Genomic DNA, 27,494 nt, shown 5'->3' with positions numbered 1-27,494 from the left:
CTGCTCCAGCAGAACAGCAGCCTTGCGGGAGACCCCTCCTCTCCCTCCCCCCCCTCCCCACCTCGCCTGGGACCCTGCCAGTCGGAGGAGGAAGCGGAGGCGGCCCTGGGGGGAACCTCTGCTCAGTACCCTGGCGTGATGGAGCTGTTGTAGGTCTCGGTGCGGAAGCAGGTGCTGTGGGACAGGCTTGTGAGGCTGTAAGCGAAATAGGCCACGGCCGAGCCCAGAGTCAAGCCCGACATGTAGGAGACGGTCATGGTGTTACCTGGGAGGGAGGGAAAGGAGACAAGGAGGGCAAAGGGTTAAACAGGGCGGCACCCCAAGAGTCATCTAGTCCAGCCCTGGGCAATGCAGGAGCCACAGCTAAAACCTCCCTGACGGATGGCCAGCCAAAAAAACGTTAATTATTATTATTACAGTGGTACCTTGGTTCTTGGGATGCGGGTGGCGCTGTGGGTTAAACCACAGAGCCTAGGGCTTGCCAATCAGAAGGTCGGCAGTTTGAATTCCCACAACGGGGTGAGCTCCCGTTGCTGGGTCCCGGCTCCTGCCCACCTAGCAGTTCGAAAGCACATTGAAGTGCAAGTAGATAAATAGGTACCACTCCGGCGGGAAGTAAACGGCGTTTCCGTGCGCTGCTCTGGTTTGCCAGAAGCGGCTTAGTCATGCTGGCCACATGACCCGGAAGCTGTACGCTGGCTCCCTCGGCCAATAAAGCAAGATGAGCGTCGCGACCCCAGAGTCGGCCACGACCGGACCTAATGGTCAGGGGTCCCTTTACCTTTATCTTTTACCTTGGTTCTTGGGAGAAAAGCAATGGCAAACCAAGACAGCATCTTAAAAAGCAGAGACATCACCTTGCCAACCAAGGTCCATATAGTTAAAGCTCTGGTTTTCCCAGTAGTGATGTATGGAAGTGAGAGCTGGACCATAAAGAAGGCTGATCGCCAAAGAATGTATGCTTTTGAACTGTGGTGCTGGAGGAGACTCTTGAGAGTCCCATGGATTGCAAGAAGAACAAACCTATCCATTCTGAAGGAAATCAGCCCTGAGTGCTCACTGGAAGGAGAGATCCTGAAGCTGAGGCTCCAAGACTTTGGCCACCTCTCATGAGAAGAGAAGACTCCCTGGAAAAGACCCTGATGTTGGGAAAGATGGAGGGCACAAGGAGAAGGGGATGATGGAGGACGAGCTGGTTGGACAGTGTTCTCAAAGCTACCAGCATGAGTTTGACCAAACTGCAGGAGGCAGTGGAAGACAGGAGTGCCTGGTGTGCTCTGGTCCAGGGGGTCATGAAAAGTCGGACACAACTAAACAACAACAACCTTGGTTCTCAAACTCCGCAAACCCGGAAGCAAGTGGAAGAAGACAGGGAAACATCAAACATTAAAAACGCCCCTTTACAGGGCTGCCTTCAGATGTCTTCTAAAAGCACTCGATTTCTGTAAGAACTTCCCAGAATTAGCGTCGTTCTCTAATGAAAGAATGGCTCTGGAGTAATCTGGAAGGAAATGCCGTCGAGTAGCAGTCGAAATGGATGAACCCTCGCCCCATGGCGATCCCTGCCACCTATGAGCCCTCTCTCGGTGCAATGGGACCCAGGTGCGAATCTTCCCTTTGTGGATACTCTGCCAGCCCCTTCCTCCACGACGACCCCCCTGCCTGCTTACCTGCCAGCTCCCGCTGCTCAGGGCTCACTTTGCCCGCCGCCAGGATCATGGGCACACTGCCAAAGTAGCCATTGGTGATGCCCATCAGGAGGGAGAAGATGCAAGGCCAGGCTGGGTGGCCGAAGGTGGGCTTCCCATTGGGGTAGACACACATGATGAAGAGCGGGATGAAGACGACCCTCAGGCAGGAATAGATGAGGAGGTGTGTGCCCCTCCAGTCATAAGGCAAAGCAGCCAGGATCTGGAAGGGCAAAGAGGAAGGAGCTGTGTCAAGCAGTTGGTCCCTTACCTTTCTCGCCCTGATCTGGCCACAGTGATCCACACCACGGTCACCTCCAGGCTTGATTATGTTGGCTATTTGCAGATTAGTTGCACTGCAGAAAGCATGCTGGGGAGACCACACATTCAAGAAGTGCAAAATAACTTTTGCTAGGTTTTAATAACAAAAACAAAAACTCCCTTTACACTAAATTACAATATATCAATAAACATGACCAGTCCACCAGCGTACTGAGAGAGCTACATGCTGTTCTTTATATACCATACCCAACAGCTTAATTACCACAACTTAACAGCACCTGCTATACTGCTTCACAGCTGTAAAACCAGGTCATGTTATTTGCTCCAGCCTTTAAAGAAATACACATCTTGTGAAACAATAATGAACCTTCAAATTTAAAGAGACCATTCGACAGATTATTGTAACTCGCTCTACGCGGGGCTGCCTTTGAAGCTGACCCAGAAACTCCAGCAGGTGCAGAACGCTGTGGTGAGACTCTTTACGGGGTCCTTGCCATGGGATCACATTCATCCAGTGCTTTACCAACTGCACTGGCTCCCGGTGAGGTACAGGGTCAGGTTTAAGTTGCTGGTTTTGACCTTTAAAGCCCTATGTGGCCTAGGACCCACGTACCTACGGGACCGCCTCTCCTGGTATGCCCCACTTTAGGTCCACAAATGACAACATTTTGGAAGTCCCAAGTCGCAAGGTGGTTAGATTGGTCTCAACTAGGGCCAGGGCCTTTTCAGCACTGGCCCCGACTTGGTGGAACGCTCTGTCACAAGAGACCAGGGCCCTGTGGGACTTGACATCTTTCCGCAGGGCCTGCAAGACAGCTATTCCATCTGGCCTTTCTTTTGGACTCAGTCTGACCCTTATGTTTCCCTCCCCTTACGGTTTTGATCCATGGGATACTTTTAAAATGAGGCTGCATTTTAAATTGCGTTTTAACCTGTATTTTAAATTGGTGTTTTTTTCCTATTATGTTTTTACTTGGAGAAAAAGGTAGCGCGTGAATGGAGTAAATAAATCAGGCCTAGGCAAACTCCGGCCCTCCAGATGTTTGGGACTACAATTCCCATCATCCCTAGTTAACAGGACCAGTGGTCAGGGATGATGGGAACTGTAGTCCCAAACATCTGGCGGGCCAGAGTTTGCCTATGTCTGAAATAAATTAACTCAAAATCCCTCTTCTCAGTGGGGCGCTGGGTACATACTTTGGATGGGGGCGGCCAGCCAGTTCCTACCTTGCCCACAAAGTCTGAGAGGTTGAAGATGGCCATGATGAGAATGGGAAGCCACTCCCCAAGGGTGCAGTTCCGGATTTCCGACTCCAGTCCGGGGAAGAGGCACAGCGTGATGAAGTACGTCATCGCGATGGAGAGCATGTACGCCCAGATGACTCTCGAGACGATGTATCGGTGGAGCATCATGTCTGCAAAGGAGGGGCGGCAAAGGAGGTGGGGGTCGCAGTGGAACTGGCACTGGGGAGTTTGCACCCTTTTTACAAAGGGGCAGAGAGGGGTTTCCACAGCAGGAAACAACATCATGGGGAACGGCCGGGCAGCGGCTGAACCCACAAAAGTCTTGGGCACCTGTCTCCCCAGGAGGGATCAGAGGCATAGCAAGGTCAAGTGGTACCTGGTGCATTTTTTTTGTCACCCCCTCCCCCCCCACCATTGCAATTTTTGGGAACGTTGCCCAGAGTTGTTGAGCTATTTTCGGTTGAGCTTTTTTTGGGGAAGGTTGCCCAAAGGTTACCCAGCGCTGCCAGCCAAGCATGAAAATCTGACCGCTGATGGCATAAAACTGCCCGATGGGGATGCAAGTGCCTCCCAGTGGGGGGGGGTGAATGCTGTCCGTCGAGGGGGGGCGTGCCAGACTAATCTCTGGGCGTATTTGTGCAATAAGTGGGTGCATTTTCGTGCCAACGACCGTGCCAATTGCAGAAATCTGCCCACCAGGAGTGTGAGCGCCTCCACGTCGATCTGCCCAGGGAAATTTTCTCTCCCTGACACCCGGGGTGGACCGCACCCCCCACGCACCCCTTGCGACGCCCCTGGGAGGTTCTCCTTTCCCTTACCTCTGAAGCTTGGCCAGCTCCTCTGGAATTTGGCCCGAGGGACGTCAAATCTCACGTAGGTGCCTCCGCCGCCAGCCAGCTCCCCCTCCTGCCCAAAGGCTTCTGGGGGGGAGGCCCCTTGCCCGCCCGGCCGGTTCTCCTGAGAGAGCAAAAGGGGAGGAAACAACCAGCCTCAGCACCGGTCAGTCTTCAGGGAATCTGACCCTCCTCCCTCACGGCAGTCTGCCAGTAGCGGAAAGGCAAGAAGCTCTTACCAAGGTCTTTAATTCAATAGTCACAGAGAGAGAGACGTAGAAATGACTAGGTGGAAAATAATCATACCACGGACAAAATTTCCTTATTGTGGCCAGATTATTCTGTCGCTCGATATCATATAGGCGCTGTCTATTTAAATTATTTGCTCAAGACACGGCTGTTTTTAAATTAAAAGCAACAATGATCCGAATTTTCAAATGCAATAGAAAAAAGTGGTTCCATCCTGACACCCCTGCCCAACTCGTGGGCTCCCTTTGCACGGGGAAGGGGCCACTTACAAATCGGATGTCTTCGGCCGTGACGTCGTGGTGGACCCTGTACCCGGAGCCATGGCCCCCGGCCCCCCTGCACTCGGGGGGCCCCCTGTCTCGAGAGCGGGCTGTGTAGTACTTCACAAAGTGCGTCCGCTTCACCAGGAGGTGGAGGATGAAGCAGAGGAGCTCGAGGGTGATGGAGATGAAGAAGAAGATGATGGTGTTCTCCTTCTCGTCCGACAGGAGGAGTTTGGTGAAGATGCGGCTCAGCGAAATGATGACCCCGGCCGTGCCTGAGGAATGGAGAGCAGAAAAGCTGGCCGTTATGATTACTGCTGTTACTAAATTGATATACCGCCCTATACCCTCAGGTCTCACAGGATAAAATTACGATAAAGGTACAGGTAGGTAAAGGGACCCCTGACCATTAGGTCCAGTCGTGGCTGACTCTGGGGTTGCGGCGCTCATCTTGCTTTATTGGCTGAGGGAGCCGGCGTACAGCTTCTGGGTCATGTGTCCAGCATGACTAAGCCGCTTCTGGCGAACCAGAGCAGCACACGGAAACTCCGTTTACCTTCCCGCTGGAGCAGTACCTATTTATCTACTTGCACTTTGAGGTGCTTTTGAACTGCTATGTTGGCAGGAGCAGGGACCGGGCAATGGGCACTCACCCCGTCGCAGGGATTTGAACCGCCGACCTTCTGATCAGCAAGCCCTAGGCTCTGTGGTTTATAAAAACACAAATACAGTGGTACCTCTGGTTGCGAATGGGATCCGTTCCGGAGGCCCGTTCGCAACCTGAAAAGAACGCAACCCATGTCTGCGCATCTGTGCATGTGCGGGTCACAATTTGCCACTTCTGCGCATGTGCGTGATATCATTTTGCGCATGCCAAGTGGCGAAACCCAGAAGTAACCCTGTCCGATACTTCCTGGTCGCCGCAGGACACAACCTGAAGCAAACGTAACATGAGGTACGGGAAAAGCGGCAAACCCGGAAGTATTTTTCCGCTATTTGGCCGCTGACATGTGCGCAGAAGTGGCACCTCTGGATACAGATTTTTCAGGGTGTGCACAGACCCCCGGAACAAATTAAATTCATATCCAGAAGGTTAACTGTACACAATGAAAATAAAAATAGAAACAACCGAACAACACCCAGACCCCGATTAAGTCTTGGAGCCTCAGCTTCAGGATCTGTCCTTCCAGTGAGCACTCAGGGCTGATTTCCTTCAGAATGGAGAAGTTTGATCTTCTTGTAGTCCATGCGCAAAAACACTTGTATTTGGCCTCTCGGACACGGGTGGCACTGTGAGTTAAACCATAGAGCCTAGGGCTTGCCAATCAGAAGGTTGGTGGTTCAAATCCCCACGACGGGGTGAGCTCCCGTTGCTCAGTCCCTGCTTCTGCCAACCTAGCAGTTCGAAAGCATGTCAAAGTACAAGTAGATAAATAGGCACTGCTCCGGCGGGAAGGTAAACAGTGTTTCTGTGCGCAGCTCTGGTTCACCAGAAGTGGATCAGTCATGCCGGCCACATGACCCGGAAGCTGTACGCTGGCTCCCTTGGCCAATAAAGTGAGATGAGCGCCGCAACCCCAGAGTCAGTGATGACTGGACCTAATGGTCAGGGGTCCCTTTACCTTTACTAGCATCCTTACCTTTAATAATAATAATACTGCACCTTTTTCCCTGGCAGGGACTCAAAGCAGCTCAAAGATAAGACAAAAACAGCCAAAACCATGGGGGGGACAAGACCCGCAATCATTTAAAATAATTAAACATTAATACAGTCTCTCAGTGTCTGAATTGATCTATTAAAATAGCACAGCACCAGGGCTTTCATGAAAGCAGTCAGTTCCCCAAAGCCAGTTGGAACAATGTGGTCTTCACCTGCTGGCAGAAGGATGGCAAGAGCCAGTTTGGCTTCCCTAGGCAGGGAGTTCCAAAGTTGCCTGGGAGGAGCCACCACCAAGGAGGCCCTCTCCCGCCACCCCACCAAGTGGTCCTCTGAGGGTGGCGGGTGCATGAGGGAAGATAGTCCTTCTCAGGGTTTCTCAAACTTGGGTCTCCAGTTGATTTGGGGCTACAATTCCCACCATCCCTGACCCCTGGTCCTGCTAGCTAGGAATGATGGGAGTTGTAGTCAAAAAACAGCTGGAGGGTCAAGTTTGGGGAACCCTGCTTTTTCTGATAGCCTGGACATAAGCAGCGCAGGGCTTTATAGACCACAGCCAGCATTTTGAATTGTGCCTGGAAATAGACCAGTAGCCATTTATTCTATTCCATTTACAAATTACAAAATGCCTCAAAGCCAGGAACGTCCTCTTCCCAATCTGCTTGGTTTGCCTTATTTAAGCACAGCCCCAGAATCTAGATTTCCTTGGGGCCAAAATTTGGGTCAGCTGGGCTCAGAGGTTGACTCTTCTGCCTCAGGGCTGTGACGCTGTCAAGAACCAGCCCCGTAAGACGACAGAGAAATGGCCGGCTTCCTAGCAGCCTGCTGCAGAAATCTAACAACCTTCCCCTCTTCTGCAGAGTTTCAGTTGATTAATCTTCCAGCTCAAGCTCATTATTAGTCAGATTAATACTGCACTACTGAGGAGTGTTTACTGCCCACGGAAATTAATGGCAGCTCCAGCAGCAGCTTCTCTGTAGGAAAGAAATCTAGGAATCTACAGTCACGAACCTACAGGAGTGCAGCGGAGGAAAATACCGATTCCTTCTCCTCTAGTAACTCATTGTTCATGGTAAGAAGAGCACCTACCATCCTAGTTCCTCCCTGGGGGAAGGCATTTGCCCCCCACAAAAAGCAGGGAAGTTTTTAGGGTGCAAAATTGTATTGTGTTTTTTATTTTTTGTTGTCGTCCTTGGGAGCCGCCCAGAGTGGCTGAGGAAACCCAGTTGAATGGGTGGCATATAAATAAAGTATTATTATTATTATTATTATTATTATTAGGATTGTGGGGAGCGAGGAAGAGTGATTTTGATCAGGGACGGATTTCACCTGCACACACACACACACACACACACACACCTGGGCTGTTTTCCATGGACAAATTAGCAGCCCTCCCTGCACAATCGTTTAAGTTCTCAACCTGTGGGTCCCCAGATGTTGTTGGACTACAACTCCCGTCATCCCTGAGCTCTGGCCTTGCTAGCTAGGGGTGATGGGAGTTGTAGTCCAACAACATCTGGGGACCCACAGGCTGAGAACCGCTGGTTTAAGAAAAGCATCATCAGGAGATCTTGATACCCAGACACAGCTAGTCCAGGCTCATCTAGTCCAGCATCTTGATTTCACAGTGGCTGAACAGATCCCATGATCAGGGATGGTGGGCAACTGGAGGGGACTATGTTGGCAGTTTCTCGCCTGGAGTAGCCATGTATTTACATTCACACACACTATTGAAATAAGTACTTCAAATGATTGCTTGTCATCTATTCCAACCCCCTTGCGATGCAGGAATCATAGATAAACAGTCCCTGACAGATGGATTGTTGAATATTGATTCTTGCTTCTTATATACTATATTGGCCTGGATATAAGCCGCACCCGCAAATAAGCCGCACCTTTAAAATTCAAGGTGGGGGGAGACAGTACCCGAATACAAGCTGCTCCCTTAAAATTGGGTTACAGGCCGAGAATCGCTGCGGTTGGTAGAATTGTAACTCCAAGTCAATTTAAGCCTTTGATCTTGCAAGCCCGCAAGAGTTGCTGTACAATCGCTAACATTGCAAATCGCTATTCAGTTGCTACAATTCCGCAGGCACCCACACCCGCAAATGGCAGAGGAACAGTCTCGAGGTCGCAAATCAGCAACAAAACATTTTTCTGTTCTGTTTTACCGCACGTCTGTTTCAGCAGCGATATCGTAAAAGCCCATTTTTGTAAGGTCGTGAATTTAAACCGCATTTTAACTTTGCACGGTCGGAATTAGGTGGGGGGGGGGGAGAAAAGTGCGGCTTATAGTCGGGCCAATACGGTAAATAAGTAAAAACAATCTAAAAAAATGGGGGCTCGGATTTTGGGCAATACTCACTCTCGCCGGTCATCACCCCCTGGGTGTAGCGCTTTGGTAACATCCCGGTGTAGCCATAAAAGCTGGATTGCTGCACTTAAGAGGAGAGAGACAGACAGACAGACAGAAGAAAGGATTAGGATATGATTACCAGATTTTTTTTTCAATGAATCTGGGGACACTTTTTTTTTTTTTTTTTTTGAAGCTGAGTAGCAAAAGGGAGTCAGTAATGCGGACTGTGAAACATAAATGCGCAGAGTTTTTAAAAAACTGGGCAACAGCCGGCCGCCCTCAACTCCCGAGCCTCCCCTAATCAGTCAAAACAAAGGGGGAAGGGGGCAAGAGATCTGTACCACCAGACGTTCCCGGTTCCCCTTCAGCAGTGGCAGCAGCAGCGGCAGTCAGAAGTCCGGAGGCAGCCTGGTAGCGCAGTTGGCTCTGGCTGGCTTCAGGATCTGCTTGCTGCTCGCTGCCGTGGCGACCGCCAGTTTGCCTCCCGGAAGTCCCGATATGATGTGTCTTGTGCGTAACACATCATATGGGGACGTTCGGCAAAGAAAAATGGTGGGCGCCATGGTGGTGGGCAGCTCCTGAAGCCAGCCAGAGCCCACTGCACTACCCAAGCTGGCTCCGGGCTACTGAGGCTGCCGCTGCAACATTTTCTGGGGACAGATTTGCAAATCTGGGGACATTCCGGGGATGGAATTTGTCCAGGGACTGATTTGCAAATCTGCGGACTGACCCCAGGAACCGGGGCGTCTGGTAACCCTAGATTAGGAGCATGGCTATTCTGTCAGCCTTCCCAGCCTAGTGGCTTCCGGCTGTTTTGGACAGCAATGGCTTGGCCGCCTGGGGCTGATGGGAGCAGAAGTCCACAAATCTGGAGGGAACTGAGTTGGAGGAAGCTGCCAGCAAATTCAAGCTTGATTCCAGACTTATTCCAGAAATGGCTTTCTGGATTTGTTTTGTGACACTTAAGTCTTGCCTTTGATCTGGGCTGTGCCTACAGGGAGCAGAGGAATTCAGGGAGGAAAATGACAGAACTGTGGAATCGTAGATTGGGGAGAGACACCAAGGGCCATCCAGTACGACCCCCTGCAATGGAGGAATCTCAGCTAAAGCAATTAAAGGGGAGGGGAAACGGCCTCAGTCCAGTATACCCGAAGGAGTTAGGATTCTTGCTCCATGTTTGCAGTCATGGGATTGTTGTCTATCACATGACGGTATATGTTTCCATTCCACAGAGTGGGAAGTGATGCAGACAGGATGTTTTGGTATTACTGTGTTCCATGATGTGGGACTATTATCCTTTGTTTTTCTCTCTCTTTTCTGTCTGGTGAGAAAGAGGAAGGAGCTAAGTCAGAATGCTCCAAGTGTATTATATGTAAATAAAGTAGATTAGCCAAAATGCTGAGCTACTGAGTTCTGGTGCGCAAACTGCAAATACTCTGCAGGATCGTAAGTGTACTGATGCTTCTTGGTATCAGTCGCTGTGATGTTCGGGCTGAAGAAAGCTTTTGAAGCTCCCGAATGACCGACCAGGAGGGAGAGAACATGCCAGTTGGGCATATGTCTCTACCAGGGTCCTACACGAGAGTAGGACGATCCTAACATTCTCCACCCCCATCGTTCAGCCCGGACACTGAGGTCCAGCTCCAAGGGCCTTCGGGCGGTTCCCTCCCTGTGAGAAGCGAGGTTACAGGGAACTAGGCGGAAGGCCTTCTCGGTGGTGGCACTCGCCCTGTGGAACGCCCTCCCATCAGATGTCAAGGAAATAAACAACTATCTGGCTTTCAGAAGACATCTGAAAGCAGCCCTGTTTAGGGAAGTTTTTGATGTTCAATGTTTTATGCTGTTTTTAATCTGTTGGGAGGCACCCAGAGTGGCTGGGGAAACAGGGCAGAAATAATAATTATTATTGTGTCCGTTGTGAGGCTGGCTGCTCCCTGCCCGCCCTCCGCCTACCTGTGCAACCAAAGGCCACCACGCCCACGGCAATGAGGTTGATGGCGTAAGCTTGCGCCTGGGTGAAGAGGTCCAGCCAAACGTCACAGATGCTGACGAAGAGGAGGGGGCCCAAGGCAAAGAGGTACCCTGGAACAGAGAAGGGGGGTGGGAATCATTTCTCAGCAGGAAGTCCCCGGAGCGTCAAGCTGCAAGCCAACCACATTCACTGATGTGGACAAACCACATTTGCTGAAACCCTACAAACTGACCCAGACACTGCGTCCATCATCTGAGGCCCTTCTTCGTTCCCTGGGTAAGGTCCGGAGGGTGAAGCATGAGAACGGGGTGGCAGCTCCCAGCTTGCGGAATATGCTCTCCTCAGAGAGGCTGGCCTGGGACCATTGTTACATTTATTTAGGTGCCGGGGGGGAAATCCTTTTTTGCAAGGCTTTTGGCTCTTCACTAACTGTTGCTCGCTTGAGTGGGTGGCATGCTTGATTTGGTTTTAATATATGTTTGTTTCTTATAGTAAATCGCTTTGAGTTTTTGTAAGATAAGCAAAATAATGATAAAACAAAATAAAAAAAATCCTTCCAGTAGCACCTTAAAGACCAACTAAGTTAGTTCTAGGTATGAGCTTTCGTGTGCATGCACACTTCTTCAGATACACTGAAACAGAAGTCACCAGACCCTTCTATATAGTGAGAAGGTGGGGAGGGGTATTACTCAGAAGGGTGGTGGGAATGGGTGATTGGCAGATAGCTGTGATGAGCCTGTTGACGACTCTTAACGACTGCAATAGGTCTTACAGGAAAAAGCAAGGGGTGAGAAGGTGAAAAATGGCTTTGTCATGTATAATGAGATAAGAATCCAATGTCTTTGTTCAGACCAGATCTCTCCATGGTTTTAAGTTTGGTAATAAGTTGCAATTCAGCAGCTTCTCTTTCCAGTCTATTTCTGAAATTCCTTTGTAATAGAACAGCTACTTTGAGATCTTGTATAGATTCTGTAATCAGGAATCTGACATCAGGAATCACAAGACAGAGAAATCAGTAGGAGAACACTTCAATCTCCCAGGACATTCTATACAAGATCTCATTAAGAGTCGTTAAGAGTCGTCAACAGGCTCATCACAGCTATCTGCCAATCACCCATTCCCACCACCCTTCTGAGTAATACCCCTCCCCACCTTCTCACCATATAGAAGGGTCTGGTGACTTCTGTTTCAGTGTATCTGAAGAAGTGTGCATGCACACGAAAGCTCATACCAAGAACTGACTTAGTTGGTCTTTAAGGTGCTACTGGAAGGAATTTTTTTATTTTGTTTTGACTATGGCAGACCAACACGGCTACCTATCTGTAACTCAAAATAATGATGATGATGGTGATGGTGAAGATGTAGAATTGGGATTATGGGATGGAAATCCCTCCCACTTAGCAGCTGCCTCGCCTCTTTCATTCTCCCCTAAAATTTTGGCAACAGTGCGCTCTCCCAAGTCCACATTCCCAGCATGTTTGCATCCCTGTCTCAGCGACTTCTACGCTGGCCTTGTCTGGTCCACAGAATGGAAGGACATCTGAACAAGAACATCTGAAGGCAGCACTACTGGAATAGGTTCTTCATGGGACTATCAGCAGAAAATGTTCTTTTTACTAAAAGTTGTGCTTTTAATACTGTTCTGTTGTGAGCTGCTTTGGGCATATTTATATGGAACAGCAGCCTATAAATTTAAATAATAAAGGGGGCAGGATCCCCAAGGACACGCTCCATGGGAAGCTGGCTTCCGGCACCAGGCCTGTTGCCAGACCAACTCTGGGTTACAAAGTTATCTACAAACATGACATGAAGGCCGGCGACATCAACCCTGCTGTGTGGGATTCCCTTGCAGACAACCACAGCGCCTGGAGACAGATAGTCAGATTGTGCATCCACAGAAGTGACCAGGGGAGGAATGACTGCTGGGAGGAGCACAGAGAGAAGAAACGCCCAGGCACATCTGCAGCAGCACGACCGGACGCATCTATCTGCCCCGGCTGCAACAAAACATGTCTCTCCCCTATCGGTCTCTACAGCCGCAGCAGGTGCTACAACTGTCCAACAGCTTGACCTCACCCCCAAAGGCACACTCCTCCACTGTCTCCTGAGGCAGGTGGATGTCAACCAGATTATATTTTGCTGGAAGCTGTTCTGAGTGGCTGGGGAAACCCAGTCAGATGGGCAGCATATAAATTAAATTTTTTTTTAATTATCATCATCATCATCATCACCACCACCTGCATCATCATCTAGGAGGCCGCATCCATTCTCCCTAACCTGGTGCCCCCAGATGTTCTGGACTACAAAACATCTGGTTGGGACTGATGTGATTTGTAGTACAAAACACTTGGGGTGGATCTACACACTGGGGGAAAATAATAATATAATAATAATAATAATTTATTATTTATACCCCGCCCATCCGGCTGAGTTTCCCCAGCCACCCTGGGCGGCTCCCAATCAGTATTAAAAACAATACAGCATTACATATTAAAAACATCCCTGAACAGGGCTGCCTTAAGATGTCTTCTGAACGTCAGGTAATTCTTTATCTATAAATGTCATAAGCGCTATAAATGTCAGAAATTAAATCGTTATAACAAAAGGGGGGAAATCCACAACGTAAAATCACAAAGAATCCTCTTTTTTTGGCCATCTGGTGTTGCATGTTTATAACGCATTCAAAACGCTGCTTTTTAACTAATGTAGCTGAGTCCTTGGAGTGCTCGAGGTTGGTGAAACGTGGCCTACATCGTTCCCGAGATCTGCACTTTTAAAGGAAGATGTTGACAAACATAAGAAAGCTATGCACAGAGGTTCGCTGCATTAGCGGTGAGCCTATCATGAGCTTTGCATGGCCAGACTTACCCACCGCGATCCTGGTGTGGAGGCTCAACATTTCCACCAGCGCGTTGTTGAGGATGACGGCTGCCAAGGCGACCAAGATGTAGGTAAGGCTCATATCAAACACGATAGAGGTCCCTGCAGGAGGAGAGGAAGGCAGCAAGGAGGGCAAAATAAGCTTTCAGGATACAGGCCCCGGGTGCACAAGATTTGCTTTCTCTGGCCGCCAGCTCTGCCTTCAAACCAGAAGCAGGACGGGAGCGACTCCATCATAGCTGTCAATGTTTCCCCTTTTTAAAGGGAAATTCCCTTATTGCGAATAGGATTCCTTGCAAGAAAAGGGAAAAGTTGACAGCTATGAACTCCATCCATCAGCTGGACCTCCTAATGGCTCTTTGAGTGTTTTCGCACCTGGTGATTTCAGCTTCAATACATTGATACCACTGCAAGGTTTTTGGAATTTTGTTTTTAAAGAAACAATAAATATTACGATAGAAACTAATAATACTATCGATTTTTCTTGCTTACATCATCCAAACTGAAATCCTACATCCCATAAACCCTTTTGTCTCTGCCCACTAACACACAGCTGGAGGAGGGGCATATTTCCTCTGAGATATTTCTCAGGATGATTGCTTTATTATTAGGCTGCCTATCAGTATGTTTTTTGTACTACATTTCTTATTATGCTTTTATCATTGATGTTCTGTGATGTGTTTTTAATGTTGTATACCGCCCTGGGATCTTTGGATAAAGGGCGGTATATAAACTGAATAAACAAGAATAAATAATAATATTGTCGCTGCATCGTCTCGATGATACCAATAGTCAAAAGAACTTGTCTCATATATGATCTTAGCAGCTTTAGAACTTCTTTTTGTAAATGTTAACATCCCATGCCAGCCTGGAACGATTCAGTTTAGTTTTTAAGTGTTTGTCTCATGTTTTGTTATTTGGATAATATGGATAGAATTAAATAAAAATACTTGAGAAGGAAAGGAGGGAGGGGGGATATATCTGAAGGAGAGTTGAATGCCTGGGGATGGAATGATTGGCTCTGGGAAAACAGCCTAAACCTGAATTTTTGGACCTTCCAGAATGTTCTTCTGAAATATTGAGGAAACAGTACCTGGGTATTTGTGATGGAGATAGTCCACGTCTGTGATAAAGCTATTGTAAGGCAAGAGGAAACCGACCCCGGCTAGCAGCATGGCAAAGTAAATCCCATGGTAGCGGTCTTGGGGCTCAGGGTCTTCGCAGACTATAGCCAGGAAAGAAGAGAGAAAATGAGAGGGACAGGATTGCGGGAGACCGAGAAAAGGTCGCTTCACCTCAAAAAGGAACTTGCAGAGTTGGAAAAAGGGGTTCAGAAAAGGACGTCCAAAATTATCAAAAGGATGGAGCGATAATGAGAAAATGTTGCAACATCTGGAGCTTTTTTTAGTTTGGAGAAATGGTTAGGAAGAGGCTACATTTATTTATTTTGTGGCGTTTATAGTGAAGAAAACCTCAAAGCAGCTCACAAAGAGAATAGGGCAATTAAATGATTCGTAAAAACAATGCATTCAAAAATTGAAAGCCAGCAATAAACAAAAAAACACAGCAGCACTCTGGATATCTGGGTAGGCTTGCCCAAGCAGGGATGTTTTTTGCAGGTGCTGAAAAGAGTATAGTGGTTTTTGAACGTAATCCACTCTGAAAGAGCGCTCGACTTCCAAAACATTCGAAAAGTGAGGTGCAAAGGTCTGGCTGCAAGTTCAGTTGGAAAAATTGAAAAACACACAGCGGAAGCCCTTCGACTTCCGAGGCACGTTCGAAAACAGAAGCAATTACCACACAAGCTTTGCGTGGCTCTTGCGGGCTTTTCCCCAGGAGGGAGAAGGGACTGACGCGGCCACTCAGTCCCTTCTCCCTCCTCCTAGAAAAGCCCGCAGGAGCCGCATGCTCCTTAAAGGGTGCGCGGCTCCTGCGGGCTTTTGCGGCAGGTGGGGGAATTGCCATAGCCGCGCACAGCCTCTCCAGCCGGGGGAGGCTGCACAAGGCTAAAGAGGAAGCCAAGGCAGTGAGCGGGATGGATCGCGCTCGCTGCCTTGGCTTCTTTAGCCACACTGGAGAGGTTTAGCTCCCGGCTGGAGAGGTTGCATGGTCTTGGCTTCTTTGCTTTTGGGGGCTGGGGGGGGGGGACCCGGGCTTCCTCCGCAGCCCTGCTCTTTGGGGCTGGGGGGGGGAGGAATAATTTTTTTTTCTTGATTTCCGCCTCTAAAAACTAGGTGCATCTTGTGGTCCGGTGCGTCCTATAGAGCAAAAAATACGGTACTTCCGGGTTTTGGGCATTCGGGTTCCGAAACATTCAGCTTCTGAGATGCTTGAAAACCAAGGTACCACTGTACACTGTGCAGGTGCCGTCACAATAAAATATTTAATTCATTCAGCCAACTAAACATTGCAACCCTGCTCACAAATAATGCCTATTCTGCTCACTGGGCCTTCTCCTGAGTAAGCGTGCACAGGATTGGAGCTGTTATGAAGAAGGCAGGGGCATAAATCTCTGTTCATGGGCTCCCAGAGGATAAAAACGGAAGATGTTCCAGAGCAGAAAACTCATTCCAGCTTGGAAAAGGGATTTAACCACCCCTCTCTGCTTTTAATTTTTAAGATGCTGGCATTAATGTTCGAAAGCGGCAGGCTCTTGCAGGGTATCTAGCGCCTGAGGGGATGATGCACGCTCAAGACGATAAATACCAGTCTGATTAAATTCCATTCAGCAAATTGCAACCTTTCGGCGGATACTCAGGAGGTGCTCAAATACCAGATCTTAGCTGTGCAACGTCTCCAAATCACATATCATGGAGCGTGGAAAGACCAGCGTATATGCAAAGAGATTAACAGAGTCTAACAAACAGAGGAAACGCAAAATCCGTCGGTCACGCTGTACCGGAGTTATGTGGTTTAGCATCGCCCAGAAGAAGCAAATCACAATCCCTGGCTAAGTTTTCTACAACCAAACCAAGGTTTGTGCTTCGCTTTGCTCCAAGAAACCACCATCAGTAAACCAAGAACAAATCTGGGCTGCAGGTCACAGTTTCCTGGGAGAAAACAAAGCACTATCCTGCGCTTGGCTCTAAGGCTGAGGTGGGAAGCGTGGTTTCCTTCATCCTCGCCTGAGAGGAGCAAAGTGGTCTTGATTCACAGCAAAACATGACGTTTACTGTGCCAGGCAAGGGAGACCCACATCTCCTTTTGGGAAATATAGAAAGGTGGAAAATTTCTTGTTACAAGTCTTGGGACAACCCTGCTATAGTGGGGGAGGAACCCTCTCAGGCACTTGTGGCGGGACGCCGAGGGGTGGGGCAAACCGCCCGGTGACGCACGCGCAACATCCGTATGGACTGCGCACGTGCGGTGACCGTGTGGCCCTCCAAATGTTTTGATCGCACTACAGTGGTACCTCTGGATGCGAACGGGATCCGTTCCAGAGCCCCGTTCGCATCCTGAAGCGAACGCAACCCGCGTCTGTGGGTTGTGATTCGCCACTTCTGTGCATGCGCGTGGCGTCATTTTAACAGTCTGCGCATGTGTGAGCTGTGAAACCCGGAAGTAACACCGCGGAGTGCAACCCAAAAATGCTCAACCTGAAGCAACTTCAACCCGAGTTATGATGATAATAATAATAATAATAATAATAATAATAATATTCTGTTGGGAGCCACCCAGAGTGGCTGGGGAAACCCAACCAGATGGGAGGGATATTAATTAATTAATTAATTAATTAATTGTTGTTGTTGTTGTTAATAATAATAATAATAATAATAATAATAATAATAATAATAATATTATAATACTATAATACATCAAACATTAAAAGCTTCCCTAAACAGGGCTGTTGTTGTTACAGGGCCCCCCAAAGCGTCTGGAGTCTGCAAAAGTGGACATTATTGTTTTTTTGTTTTGTTTTTTTAAAATACATTTTTATTGGTATTACACAAATAAACATAAAAACATATTTAATTTACATAGCTTACAAATATTACATCCACTCCCCAAATCATAAAAAACAAAACAAAACAAACAAAACAAAAAACCACATTATTCTAGGCCCTATCGAGCCTTGGACATTATTGAGGAAGCAAAGGCAACTGCATAAGGTGATGAGTTTGATCACGACCCACGACACCCTGCGTGGAAACGACATCCGGGGCCCTTACCTGGCTCCATGAAGGTGAGGACTCCTTTGGCCTGGCAGCCTTTGGCCTGAAGTTCCTCCTCCTCCAGCTGGTAGCTGTCAAAGCTGAAGCTCATCACCACATTCCCCTCGGGAGTCACCACGGGGCTGAGGTCCTTGAAGTGCTCACCCCCCACGGAACCCATGGCTGGTTGGCCCTATGCGTGGGGAGAGAGAATACGAGAGCAGAAGTAGAGACAGCTAGGCGGGCAATGCGCCCCCAACACACCTTGCAAATCACTGAGCTGTTCAGTTGCACTTGGGGCAGCAATTGACAGCCCGCGGACCGTCTTGCCAGAGTGGTGCATGCTCTGGTTATCTCCCGCTTGGACTACTGCAGTGCGCTCTACGTGGGGCTACCTTTGAAGGTGACCCAGAAACTACAACTAATCCAGAATGCGGCAGCTAGACTGGGGACTGGGAGTGGCTGCTGAGACCATAGAACACCAGTCCTTTAAAGACCTACATTGGCTCCCAGTACGTTTCCGAGCACAATTCAAAGTGTTGGTGCTGACCTTGAAAGCCCTAAATGGCCTCAGCCCAGTAGATGCAGCCCAATCGCCTTCTCAATCCAGCCTGCGAACGGTTCAGGAATCAGCATGCTTTTACATGAGTAGAATGTGTCCTTTTATTTAAAATGCATCTCTGGGTTATTTGTGGGGCACAGGAATTTGTTCATTATTATTTTTTCAAAATATAGTCCGGCCCCCCACAAGGTCTGAGGGACAGTGGACCAGCCCCTGCTGAAAAAGTTTGCTGACCCGTGGTTAAGAGCGTCCATACGTAGTTCCTTGGCTCTCTCCAAGGCCAGCGCGAACAGGCCTGTTATGCAGACCATAGGTGCAAAAACTGCACCATTTACACAACTATAAATGCAAATAGCGTCTTGGCGTGAGATTTGCATCACTTTCCTGCAGTCTTTTAAATATTGACGTGCGGGAGTGAGTGCAAAGTGCGTGGACCAGCGGACAGAGAAAAGCTTTCCTCCCTCGAACTTGTGGGCATGGAGCTGAATGCTGGGAGATTCAGGAGAGATAAAAGAAAGTCTAAGCAGAACTATGGAGACTGTGGAACTCCCTGCCACAGGAGCGATGGCCACCAACTTGGATGGCTTTACAAGATGACTGGGCAAATTCATGGAGGAGGAGAGGGCTATGAAAGGCTCCTTACCTCAAAGCTTTTTAAAAATCTGTATTAGGTAACAAATTTATTTCATCTATCAGAAAGCGGGAGCGTCAGGCAAGCCTCTTTCTCTACCTTATCTAGCACGCTTTGCTGGTCTCTACCAGAAAAGCAGCCTTGGGGTTTTTTTAATAGCCTCAGCTGTCTCTAGGAAGGAGTACAGATGTTCTCTGAGCTTTTTCCTGGTTGTGCTTAATTAACCCCACGTTAACTCCCTTCAGCTGAAGAATAAAAGCACACAAACAGCCAGTATTAAGAGAGGCGGGGGTGGGGGGGAGAGATTGCTGCCTGCAAATCCTCGATAGGAAAATAAAAAGAAAAGTCTTGTCCAAGATAAGGCCAGACAGGAAATGATTTCCATGCACAGCAACCGCAAAAGAGGTGTGGGGCTGTTTGCTTTTTATATTGCAACCCTATTTTAAAACCTGTTATCTAACGCTCGTTGTCAATATTCAGCCAAGGTGGGATGTGTTTTGTTCCGCGGACACGTTTGACAAACTCCCTTTGGTTATCCTCGATTCCAATCTGACGCTGAAGCTGATTCTCTGCTGCCCAGTTTGAGATCAGACGCAGCCAGAATAATGGTCGGGAGGGTGGCAGACACACAGATATCGCGGGCATGAACCAGACGCATTTCATGGGCACAGCCCTGGAAATAGGTATGGTGGATGGGACTGTCAACCCCTAGCAGTGCTCCTGGTTGCTGTGAGAAATCTGGCACGTCTTATCACACCTGTTCTGCGCTGATATTTCAGCCAAGCTGTCCTGAGAGGACAAAATGTACCTGTCCCCAAAAGTTTGAGCTTTGGAGAAAGCAAAAGGTTCTGGTAGTCTGAGGCAGAAGCCAGCTGTGTACGCTACCTATTTGTTATTTGTTATTAAATTTATTTATTTATTAAATTTGTATCCCACCCTGTGCCCGTAGATCTCAGGAATGGTTCACACAACATCTCAGGGTGCTTCAGAACCGATTGGCTGGCTCCCCTGTCATGTCATCAAGCAGCCGGCCCCCCCTCCTCCCCGCTGCAGTTTTGCACTTTCAAAAAGAATCGTTTTACCAAATGGGTTTTTAAAAAATAATAATCTAGAGGGGTAGCCATGTTAATCTCTTGTGACAAGAAGACTGCAGTTCCTTGGCACATTAAAGACCAACACGTTTATGGAGGCATCAAGTCTTAAGCCTGACCTGTTGGGCTCCAAGCCCATCAGAGCTTATGCCAGGGGTCAGCAATCTAGGGCCCATGGGCCACAAGTGGCCTACAGGGATCGTTTAACCGGCCCACGAGCCACCCCCAAACCGAGCTGCCCGCTTGGTGAGTCCCCGCACGCTGTGCTAAACTGGAGCTGCGCAGACTCACTTCCATGGCGCCGGAAATCACAACTATGCAGATGCCGGAAATTGCGTCTGTGCAGATGCAGATGTCGGAAATTGCGGGCGTGGGTGTGATCCAGGCCATGGAAGGATCTCCGCTGGAGTGAACCGGCCCATGCCATGACAAATGTGTTAAGTCTTTAAGGTGCCACAGGACTTTTCTGCTTATTTGTTAAGTAATAAGGTGGGCAGATGCATAAGCTATTTGTGCTTTTCAGGGACTGATTTTTTTAAATCCCCCTTCACGGGTAGTCTAGACCGGGGCATCATGCAGAAAGCATGAATGAATGCATGAATCAACTCCTTGTGAAATAGAAGGTGCAAACAATAGGATTTGTGCAATAAGCAAAAGGCATGTGAAATGGAATGAGTAAACTATTTTTTAATTTTCATGCACCTCTTTTAAAAATTCACAGAGCCGGTTTATGTGACCTTTTGCTTGGGGTGTGGCTGTTTGCTTGTGTTCTGATCTCAAAAGGCATCAGTGGAGAAATGGTTGTGCAAATGCTTCGCCCCAAACATGAGACTCAGTTTGTTCATCAGCCTCTTTCCGTCTAGTGCCATTGCAAAGCAACCCAGTGGAGCCTGGCTTGAGGCCCAAGCGTGGCCTTCAGAGTAGTTCCACCATCCCTTCATATTCATTGATGCCTTCTCTAGAATTCAGCCCATCAAAAGTGATTCCCGGGTGGAATACACAGCGACATAGATAATAAATTAGGAAGAACAATGCAGCAAAACACTCACATCAGCAACCGTAATAAAAGGCAGCAGACAAAAAAAATAATATTACAAATTGGAGACAGATTAAAATGTCTGGGTAAATAAAACATCTTAACCTGGTGTCAGAAAAGAAGTCTAGTTTCCAGATCAAGGGAAGTGATAGCACCACTCTATTCTGCCCTGGCTGGACCCCACCTGGAATACTCTGTCCAGTTCTGGGGACCCCAGTTGAAGAAGGATAATGACAAGCTGGAAGGGGTGCAGGAAGGGAACAAGGATAATAAAGGGTCTGGATAATAATAATAATAATAATAATAATAATAATAATAATAATAATACCCCACCCATCTGTCTGGGTTTCCCCAGCCACTCTGGACGGCTTCCAACAAAAGATTAAAAACACATTAAAACATCAGTCATTAAAATACATTAAAACATCAGTCATTAAAAACGTTTAGCTTCCCTAAACAGGGCTGCCTTCAGATGTCTTTTAAACATCAGATAGTTGTTTATTTCCCTGACATCTGATGGGAGGGTGTTCCACAGGGCGGGCGCCACCACCAAGAAGGCCCTCTGCCTGGTTCCCTGTAACTTGGCTTCTCACAGGGAGGGATCTGCCAGAAGGCCCTTGGATCTGGACCTCAGTGTCCAGGCTGAACGATGGGGGTGGAGACGCTCCTTCAGGCTGAGGCCATTTAGGGCTTTAAAGGTCAGCACCAACACTTTGATTTGTGCTTGGAAACGTACTTAGGACAAGTCTTAGGAGGAACAGTGGAGACAGCTGGGTATGTTGAGCCTGGACAAAAGGAGACAGAGGTGGTATCAGAGCCGTCCTCAAATATCTGAAAGGCTGTTACATGGAAAATGTTGTTTTCTCCTGCTCCAGAGGGGAAGACCAATGGATTCAAGTCAGAAGAAAGGAGATTCCAGCTCAACATCAGGAAGAACTTTTAAAGCAGAGGTTGGATGGCCATCTGTCCCTGATGGTCTTGAGATGACTGTGCTGGGCCCAGGGGTAACCTGTGAAATGCGGTTCAGAACTGGTCCGGAATCTGAAGGTTCTGCTAGGAGTCAGTCCAACAGGGCCAAGGCAGGACACGAGGCAGGAAACCAGGCAAGGTCAAGTACAGGATCTCAGGCAGGATCTGGCAAACAGCAATGTTGCTCCTGCAACCTGGGGCAGGGTCCAACAGCCTTTTATCTCTGTCAGGGTAGCGGCCAGTTCTGATCCCCTGGTGACTCACCTCCCTGTCTCGCCTGAAGGTGAGCACTCCTCCTGCAAGAACTCAGGTCTCTGCTTCTCTCAGACCTCAGTCTCTGCAGCTCAGGAGACGCCGCCTCAGCCTCCCCTGACCCAACCGGTAGTGGAGCAGCTGTAAGTGATGGCCTAGCTGAAGGCCACGAGGTCATCCCTGCATCTGGAGCGAGGGCAGGCTCAGCCCCTGACTTGGCCTAGCTGGTGTTTGTTGCAGGGGGACCTGTGCAGACTGGGGCTCTTCAGGATTAGGCCCCAGACTTGGTTCAGGTGATGCCTGAGGCAAAGGATCCGGTGCAGAATGAGACTCCTCTGGTTCCAAGTCTGAGCCGAGTCCCAGGCCACACAATGACGCTCTGATGTTCTGCTCTTCCTCTTAGTTCTCACTGTGGGACCCAAGAGGTTTGTTGTTGCTTCCAAAATGTCACTTCTGTGATCTTAAAATACGCGTGGTTAGGAAGGGCAGTTTCCTCCGCAGAAGAGCACAGCACTTAAGATCTGGCATCGATGCACATCTTGATACAGAAGGCAAAAAACACTGAAGCCATGATTCTTTACCCTGGTGCCCTCCAGGTGTTTCGGACAACAGTTCCCACTGGTCTTAGCTGACACATCTGGAGAGCATCTGGTCAGCGGATGCTGGTCCAGGGAGAGCATCCCACATACAGAAGCCACCAAGACAGCATCTCACAAACTAAAATTATCTCATGAATTAGAAGTATCAAAAGGGCAGAGCTCAAATGACCCTTTTTATATATATGACACGATTTTATTTCTTATAGAAATATTGCGGCACGTGGTATATGCAGATGTCTGGCTCATTTGAGACTATATAGAACCTTTATTCTCAAGAATGATGGAACAGCATTCTTGCATTGCAGGGGGCTGTTTTCACGTATCTTTTGTATTTGCAAAGGGGATATTCATATGAGTTAATACTTTTATTATCCATTTTGGAGCTGTGCTGAACCTTTGTACTTTTGTCCTTCCGGGTTGTGATGCTTTGTGGTTTAAATTCTTGAATGTTCATCCCTTTTGTTCTGTTTGCGCTCTCTCTCTTTTTGTTAACAAATCCATATTTATTTATTTTGAGAGTCAGCGAGGCAGGAGGTGGAATCTCTGACTGCACTGTCCACCACACAGTAGCTGGGGTTAGAGACCCATAGAGCAGACTGTTCTGTGCCCAGCGCAGCCTATTGCTTGTGAACCTGTTGCTAGAGGCATATGCCTCATTCCGTCTAATGATAGGGCCGGCCGTGTTGAGGGATTGACACCAGACGCCCATTCTCCTTCAGAGCTAAGGCACCTCGCCATCCTTCCATTTTTCTGTGGGGCTATGAGACCTGCTCTATCAGGGGGGATCACTCTGCCTTTTGGGGGTCATCCTTTTCAACTCAGAAGGGAGAGGTGGGGGAACCCAATTTCACCAAGGCCCTGAAGACATTATAGTTGCTCCAACACCCCTTGAACAGGTGAATCAGGGAGAGTGAAGGTGGGGCTCTCTAGCCTACAGTTCCTCTCATACCTGGCAGGGGGTTCAGGATGTTGGGAGTCCAGTGACATCTGTACAGCTGCAGACTCAACTTCCTCTTGGTGTAATGAGAGGGATTTCATTCTAAGATAGACAGTTGTGTAACAAGCCCATAGGAGGCCAATAGCTACCAGAAACTTACACAGAGCCTTTGCTACATCCTATTTTGAGATTAGGCAATTCATAGAATCGTAGAATTGTAAGGGACCCCCAAAGGTCATCCAGTCCAACCTCACTACGATGCACCAGGAAAACCTATGGCTACACATAAGTAGATACAGGCAAGGGAGCATTCATAACCTTCCCCCCTTGCAGTGGGGAGAAGCCAAATAGGGACAAAGATGAAGCAAAGACCCTTCCATTTACTCAAAGTAAGCCCATCCCCTACACCAACCCAAGAAATCTGCAAGGCTCTCCTTGCGAATCGGGTGGAAGAGAAGCACTGCGAGGTTGCTGGGAATTTGGTATTTCTTCCTTGGCTGTATGTTGGAATTTATTAAGGTATCAGTCCCGAAAACATGGGAGGCAGATGGCCTAAGAACACCCCAAATAAATAAAAGGTGATGCTTCTGTTTGGGTGGTCACAAGAAAACAAAACGTTTACCCAAGACTGGAACGTGCGGGGAACAAAACCCCATACATTTTAAGGCCTCGACACAGCCAGAAGACCCCTTGGTTTGCAAAATTGGCCATGGGAGTAATCTGTATTGGGAACCAGCAGGGCTGGATCCCGAGAAAGCGTGTGCAGGAATACCAGCTAAGCATTGTGTCATTTACTCTTTCGTCTGCACCCCTTCCTCCAAGGAGCTCATGATACTATACATCTCTCCCCCCCCCCCCACTTTATCTTTACAACAATCCAGAGAGGTCTGTCAGGCTGAAAGGAAGCAGCTCGGCCATGGATACCCAGAGAGGATTTGCAATCAAAAGGTGCTCTCGGATGACACCCTCCGTGCTGCCTAACTTTAAGCCAGCCGTCGCTAACCAGCAGGCGCTTTGCGCTACATTTCCCAAGGGCCTCGGCCAGCACAGCTGTACTGGGGGGGGGCTGTAGTCCAAACCTTCTGTGGGGCACCATGTTAGCTGGGGAAGATAGCTAAGCACAAAACCAGTTGCATATATAACATGCCACAGAACACGTGTTTCTCTCTTTTAGACTTTTCGGAGAACTGCGTAAATCGCAGGGAGGCAAGCTAACATAGCTAGAATCCATTCCCAGAGAAGTGCCCTAGGTTGCTCTGTTGCAACTACAGAGTCTTGCGGCAACTTAAATGTTAATGCATTGGTTCCTGCACTTTGGAACTCCCTGCCTCATGATGCCTACATTCTTGTTTAGTGAAGCCTACTTAGAAAGTTAAGGACACTTTAGTTTGTTTTAGCATTTCAAACTTTTGCATGCTTTAAAGTATCATTGTACTTTTTTTAAAGAAAAAAATATTTTGTTCCTTTTATCTTTCTGTAAACCACTCTGACCATTGTTTGTATACAGCCCAGCAGTGTATAAATTTCATGGAATAAATAAACGAAAGCTGGCATCGCCAGATCAAGTTCATCCGTTTTGTGTGGAATGAACTAAACTAAATAGCTATAAGTGGATTTTTGAATAAAATTGGGATGGTTTTGAATTTTGCTGCATTATTGTCTTCCTTGGTAGGTCCTGCAAACCGCTACTCTGAGTAATGCTTTCCCTAGGGCGGGGGGCACGAGGGATGAGCTGATGAAACCAAGGGGGCAGTGCCCTCCCCCCAAAAAAGTTTGGGAATGACTGGATTAAAGCTGGATTCATTGTGGCACAAACTTCAGTGGGTGAAATCCAAGCCAATTTACAAATGCCAACCATCTAAATAGCCACTTCCTTGTTCGCTTATGAAGAACGGAGATGGCCTACTCACAATCAGCTTTTTTAAAGTAAGAAGGGGATCGGGTCCTCCTTCTATCTCCCCCTCTACCCACACTGAGCCTGCAAGTCCATGCCCGTGCCGCAAGCAACCAATATAAACCCACTTAAGGCAAACTGGCTAATAAAAATCTTGACTGGCAAGCAACTTTTTGTGCATGTGTGTGGGTTTGCAAACCTGATGTGAAGTCACCCCAAAACCCTTACGCACCTTAACTTGGGAATAGGCCCCATTGACTCCTGTGGGGGGCTGACTTCTGAGCGGCTGGTGGTGTGGCTCATCACAGCCCCCCACTAATGCACCCACCGCACCCCAAATATTTGAAAATGGATCTCCCTGCCAGTCCCCGGCAGAGAGGGTGATGGGAGTTGTAGTCCAACACATCTGGAAGGCGCCAGGCCAGGTGAGATGGCTGGCTGAGATCCAAATTCAAATTCTCCTAGGACCAGTGCTTTTTTTTCTTTAAGAAAAATGTTTCGGGGTACTCTCATTTTCCTACTCATATTGAAATACTGCCCCTCAATGGGGCCAAACTTAAGATTCACAAATGTTTAGGGGTATGCGGACCCCCAGAAAAAAGGCGCTGGGTAGCTGTGAAGCTCCCTAGTGACCTTGGGAGCCAAACACTCTCTCTCTCTCTCTCTCTCTCTCTCTGACTAGCCTTCCTCACAGGGCTGGTTTTGGGAATCCAAGGGAGGCAGAATTTGCTGGGCCGCTTCTCGGAGAAAGCTGAACAGCACCAAGGGCAGCACCAACAGAAGAAGAAGAAACAGGAGGAGGGGGGGGTCGGTTCCTGGGAACTCCATGGGACCTACTCGCGAGTAAGCAGGCTCCGGGGGCACTTAGAGGTGTCTACTTGGAAGGAAGCCAACTCTTCGTCCACTGGGACATGGGGGGGGGGAGAAAGAGAGATACAATTCTCCCCATCGCACCGTCCTGGCTCACTTTCTCCCCAAACCAAGCGCGCGCGCCCTTGTCCGAAAAAAGCCAATTCGCTTTGCCCATTCCGAAAACCGAAGCGGGGCAAGGGGTTGGGGGCGCAGGAGTCTGGCCAGCGCTCCCCCCCAACCTCTTTATCTCTTCGGGGGCGCCTAGGAGGGGAGCGGGAAGACGAGGCTTACAAGAGATGCTCACGGACACCCCCTCCTTTTTAAAAAATGGCAAAGGATACCCGGCTCCCTCCTCCTTGGGGACCAGAAGGGGTCCCCTGGCAGGGGGGCTGCCTGCCACCCCTCCCTCCCTCCTCGAGGACTAGGGGGCGCCCCGGGGGGCCCTCATTGGGACGGAGAGAAGCAGCCGCGGCTTTGGGCGACCCCCCCCCGGTTTGCAGCCCCCTTTGTCCGCCCCCCCCCCCGCAAAGGAAGACAAAAGAGCGGCGCCCGCTTGCCAGCCAACAGGTCCGCCGCCGCCGCCGCCGCCTCACCTCCAGCCGCCGCTCGGCTCGCCGGTCCCGCTCAGCGCCGCCAGGGCCAGTGCCGACGCCGCTGCTCCCGAGGACGCCGCTGCCCGGACGGAGCCGCCGGCCTCGCCCCGCCGCGCAGCCCCATCGCCCCGCCGACGCCGGTTCCGGGCAACCTCGGCGGATCGCGGGTCCGGGAGGGGAAGGGGAGGGCTCAGAGGAGGGGGGGAGCCTGGCCCGGAGACAGACCCCTCCCCTCCCCTCCCCTGCCCTCCCCACTCCCCTCCTCTCCCCCTTCCTTTACCCCTCCCTCCCTTCTCCCCCCCTTCTCACCCCCTCCCTGCCCTCCCCTCCTCTCCCGTTCCTTTACCTCTCCCTTCTTCTCCCCCTCCCCTTCTCTCCCCTCCCTGCCCTCCCCCTCCTTTCCCCCTTCCTTTTCCCCTCCACTTCTCTCCCCTCTTCTCCCCCTCCCCTCCCCCCTCTTTTCCCCTCCCCTCCCCCTCTTTCCCCTCCCCTCCCCCCTCCC

The 27,494-nt window shown here is 49.2% G+C and overlaps 1 protein-coding gene across 1 annotated transcript; it reads right to left on the bottom strand.

Annotated features, from left to right (window-relative positions):
- On the bottom strand, positions 1-27,140 carry SLC29A4 (solute carrier family 29 member 4). Its single transcript, XM_081839841.1, has 11 exons — positions 26,993-27,140; positions 17,595-17,769; positions 14,519-14,650; positions 13,414-13,527; positions 10,527-10,655; positions 8,583-8,657; positions 4,567-4,835; positions 4,034-4,172; positions 3,198-3,385; positions 1,671-1,911; positions 1-265 (listed from the first exon to the last, which is right to left on the bottom strand). The coding sequence occupies exons 2-11, from the start codon at positions 17,755-17,757 to the stop codon at positions 123-125; spliced, it is 1,593 nt and encodes a 530-aa protein (XP_081695967.1). The 5' UTR covers positions 17,758-17,769; positions 26,993-27,140; the 3' UTR covers positions 1-122.
- Between the last annotated feature and the right edge of the window lie 354 nt (positions 27,141-27,494).

This window comes from Podarcis erhardii, assembly GCF_964252035.2.
Source record: "Podarcis erhardii genome assembly, chromosome: 14".
Taxonomy (NCBI): Eukaryota; Metazoa; Chordata; class Lepidosauria; order Squamata; family Lacertidae; genus Podarcis; species Podarcis erhardii.
Note: the sequence above shows the minus strand (reverse complement) of the source record. Positions and strands in the feature narration are given on the sequence as shown.